General features: G+C 50.5%; 1 protein-coding gene across 1 annotated transcript; it reads right to left on the reverse strand.

The window, feature by feature from the left end:
• Positions 1 to 797: 797 nt before the first annotated feature.
• EMH_0085600 (uncharacterized protein) lies at positions 798 to 2021 on the reverse strand (the record flags this gene model as incomplete). Its single annotated transcript, XM_038022873.1, has 1 exon — positions 798 to 2021. One exon carries the CDS (start codon positions 2019 to 2021, stop codon positions 798 to 800), a length of 1224 nt encoding a protein of 407 aa, XP_037878727.1.
• Between the last annotated feature and the right edge of the window lie 1140 nt (positions 2022 to 3161).

Here is a 3161-nt window from a genome sequence, read left to right on the forward strand (position 1 = left end):
ACATTCCCCCTATTTGGGGGGCGCTTCCCTACTTCGTAGCGTTTCTGGGCGTTTCTCAGTATCGTTGGTTGGCAACACAGCGCGGCTGTGTTGCCTTCAAGCACCGTTTCAAGCAAGCTCCAGGTGAGAATAAAATTCAACGGGCCATCTACAGGTCTGCTTCTCTTCTCCTGAGTCGCCTTAATGCCATGTTAGCTGCTGTGAACTACGCATGAGTAACTGGAAGAGGGCATTGACGAAAGAGGCTCTGGGTAGGCCTTACTCCTTGTGGAAAAATTTGGTTATGCTCGCCGCACTAGGAAATTGGACGACCGCATGTATGCAAAAACGAAACACCTGGAGAAGAAATATACAAATGCCGTCTTCACAATAAAAGGCCGCATACACTGTATTAAGGAGGCGGCAGAAACAACGGGAAAGTGGGCAACACAACTAGGAGGGTACCCAACACATCTTCCGCTCAAAATAAAATGACGCGCAGGGCATCATTGGCCCTACACTGCGAAACAACAATATTGAGCATTGAGGCGCCGAGATGAATTTTCATCTATTGCACATACACATGCGGCCAAAAAGGAAAATATAATCCGCGTACACTTCAAAAAGCAGAAACATGTGGCGAAGCATGGAAGTGGAGCGCGCCTATCTCCAAAGTGCACATAACTCAAAAGAACCTCAAGCACCGACAACGCCCGCATAAAGAAAAGGGGCCCTCGCAAAACGTGGGGGGCCCTCTTGTGGAGGTTCACTTATGGGTGCATGATGCCAAAGACTCTCTCCGGGGTCCCTCAGTGTTTTTACAGTGACGGCGCTTTCCCGGAAATGTAGCGGAGCTTGGTTTGCATTTGCTTTGCGGTGTCCATCCCCTCAATCAGCTTTTGCCTGGCCCGTTCTCCATGTGCTCCCTCTGCCTGAGCTGCTGGCTGCAGAGCCTTGAGATGGCGTGTCCAGCTGTCCGCGCAGGCATTAGCCGCCAACATCAGGGAATCTTCCGCTTCCTGGATAGCTGCTGAAAGACTTTTTAAAGAGTTTTGAACACCACTCAGTCCAAAGAAATCAGGAAACATGCTTTTCGTGTCATCGTATACCTTCTGAGCTGATTTTACAGCTTCTCTCAAGCCCATCATTGTTTGAAGTTCAGGGTCGCTTGGCTGGAGAAGATGTCCACTGCGCGCCTTTTCTAGATGCCTGGAGGAACCGACGAATCTAGATCTAAGGGAGCTTGCCTTCACTTCGCAAACATCAATGCAACTACCTTCCCTTTGTTGAGCGAGACGCGTTGCCGTTTTCCTACACTGATCTAGCGTTTTAAGGAACTCTTGACGGTCTTCTTCCCCAACATCACCAGCAAAAGTGACTGCTTGCAGCGCCGCTAGGAATTTGACGCCGTCACGCAGAACCTCGTCATACTCAGTCCCTCCAACTCTAACGCTAGATGCTGCGTCATCTGCGCCAGACAACCACGAATTCATGTACGTGGACTTCCCGTAAACGTCGAGCAGATCCAAATGGACAGCGCTAGAATAACCTGCTGGGAGGGATGGTGTTGACGGCGCTGAAGCTGCCGCTTCTGCTCCGGAAGGCGCGCCTGCAACAGCTTCCGGCATAGGGCCGGCTGCCCCAGCAACGTCTTGTTGCTGCTGCTGCTGCTGTTGTTGCTCTTCACGGTCTTGTGGAGCATCGCAGGGGTCATGCCGTCCATGATCTGAAAGACGGCGACCACTTGCTCCTTTAGACGCACTTGACATTGTTGAAATGTGGTAGAAGCATCTTAAGACCAAAAATGTGGCAACAAATAGCGCTAGCATAAGGGCAACCCCCGTAATAACGGGACGGGTGGGGGAGGAGGCATTCAGTATTGGCTGTGAGACGTCATGTTCCATCCCCGTCGAGGGGGAAGGCATATAACTGAGAAATGCATCATGGACAGAAGAAGCTTCCGCTGCACCTGAAGTGCCTTGCATCTCCAGGTGTTCGCTCGGAGGCGTAGCGCCAGGAGTAACGGGGGTTGCTGGCAACATTCTTCGTCTTATATGCAAAATATGCCTCCCCACAGGAATTAGAAAAATGAAAAAAACTGCGCGTAATTCGCGACTTTCAGGTTATGTCTTCAACTAGACACCAAACGCCTCAGAAAGCATCTTTCTACCCCGGCGCAGCTTCCAGCTGCGGGGGCAGTATTCCAACGCAAAACCAAAAGCAGGAGTGTCAAGAAGCACAGAAAAGCAGCGTCCTTTAGTTCAAGAAAATGCCCTCTTAGTAAATATTAATAGCTGTAATGCTCTGCATCTTTTCACCTTTCTTTCATTGCGTGGCCTCTTTCCCATTTCGATTCAAGAAACTTTTCCGCTTCCCGTTGTGCTGCGGCAGCATGTCTCGATAAAAGGCTCGTAACCACTAACAAATCACCATTGTAATTTTGTTCTATTGTTTGAAAGCTTTGTTTGCTGTGGCCGTTGTACCATCGCTGTCCCCCTTCAGTGACTTCTCCGTAGTGGATTCCGAACTATACACCAGTAGACGGGAAACGGGGCATGAAAAAAGACACGTGACCTGTATAACCTTCTTCGACAGCAGTTCGCCACACTTTTGTACTTCGTTCTATTATTATGTGGCATTTAGACACCCGTTTCTACGCCTTGTCCTTTTCATGCTGCCAGGTACAACACTGGCCTTCCGGCATTGTTCTAGCACAGAAGCGTAATGTAACGCATGTAGGGACTTGAGGAAGGCGTTTCCCCAAAGCAGCTGACCTCACTGTCCTGCCCCCTAGTCATCCAGGACGTTGAGCGCATGGCCTAGAGCTGTGGGGGAGGCGGCAGCCTAATAAATGGAGTTGCAGCGCACCTCGCTGTTGCTGGCGATGCAAGCTAGCCTGACGCGTGGACACAAGGAATTTCCGATGAAGCTTCTTTTACTGCATGAATTACCTCTGTATACACGTATGGAGCACTTCTACTCACTTAGGAGTAGCACACGAAGGCCAAGTGAAGTACCCTGTGCTAGCTGCAGGCAGACCACGCTTCACCAAGTACCGCACCTGTAGCATGCTCAGCAGCATGGCCTGCGTGAGGGGGGGAGTATGCCCCGCGTTAAGGGGGGATATGCACATCTACTTAGAGGCAGGTTGTCTAGTAAGGGCCAAATAAGCGCTTAGAAAT

This window comes from Eimeria mitis, genomic scaffold (assembly GCF_000499745.2).
Source record: "Eimeria mitis Houghton genomic scaffold, Emh_scaff6055, whole genome shotgun sequence".
NCBI lineage: Eukaryota > Apicomplexa > Conoidasida > Eucoccidiorida > Eimeriidae > Eimeria > Eimeria mitis.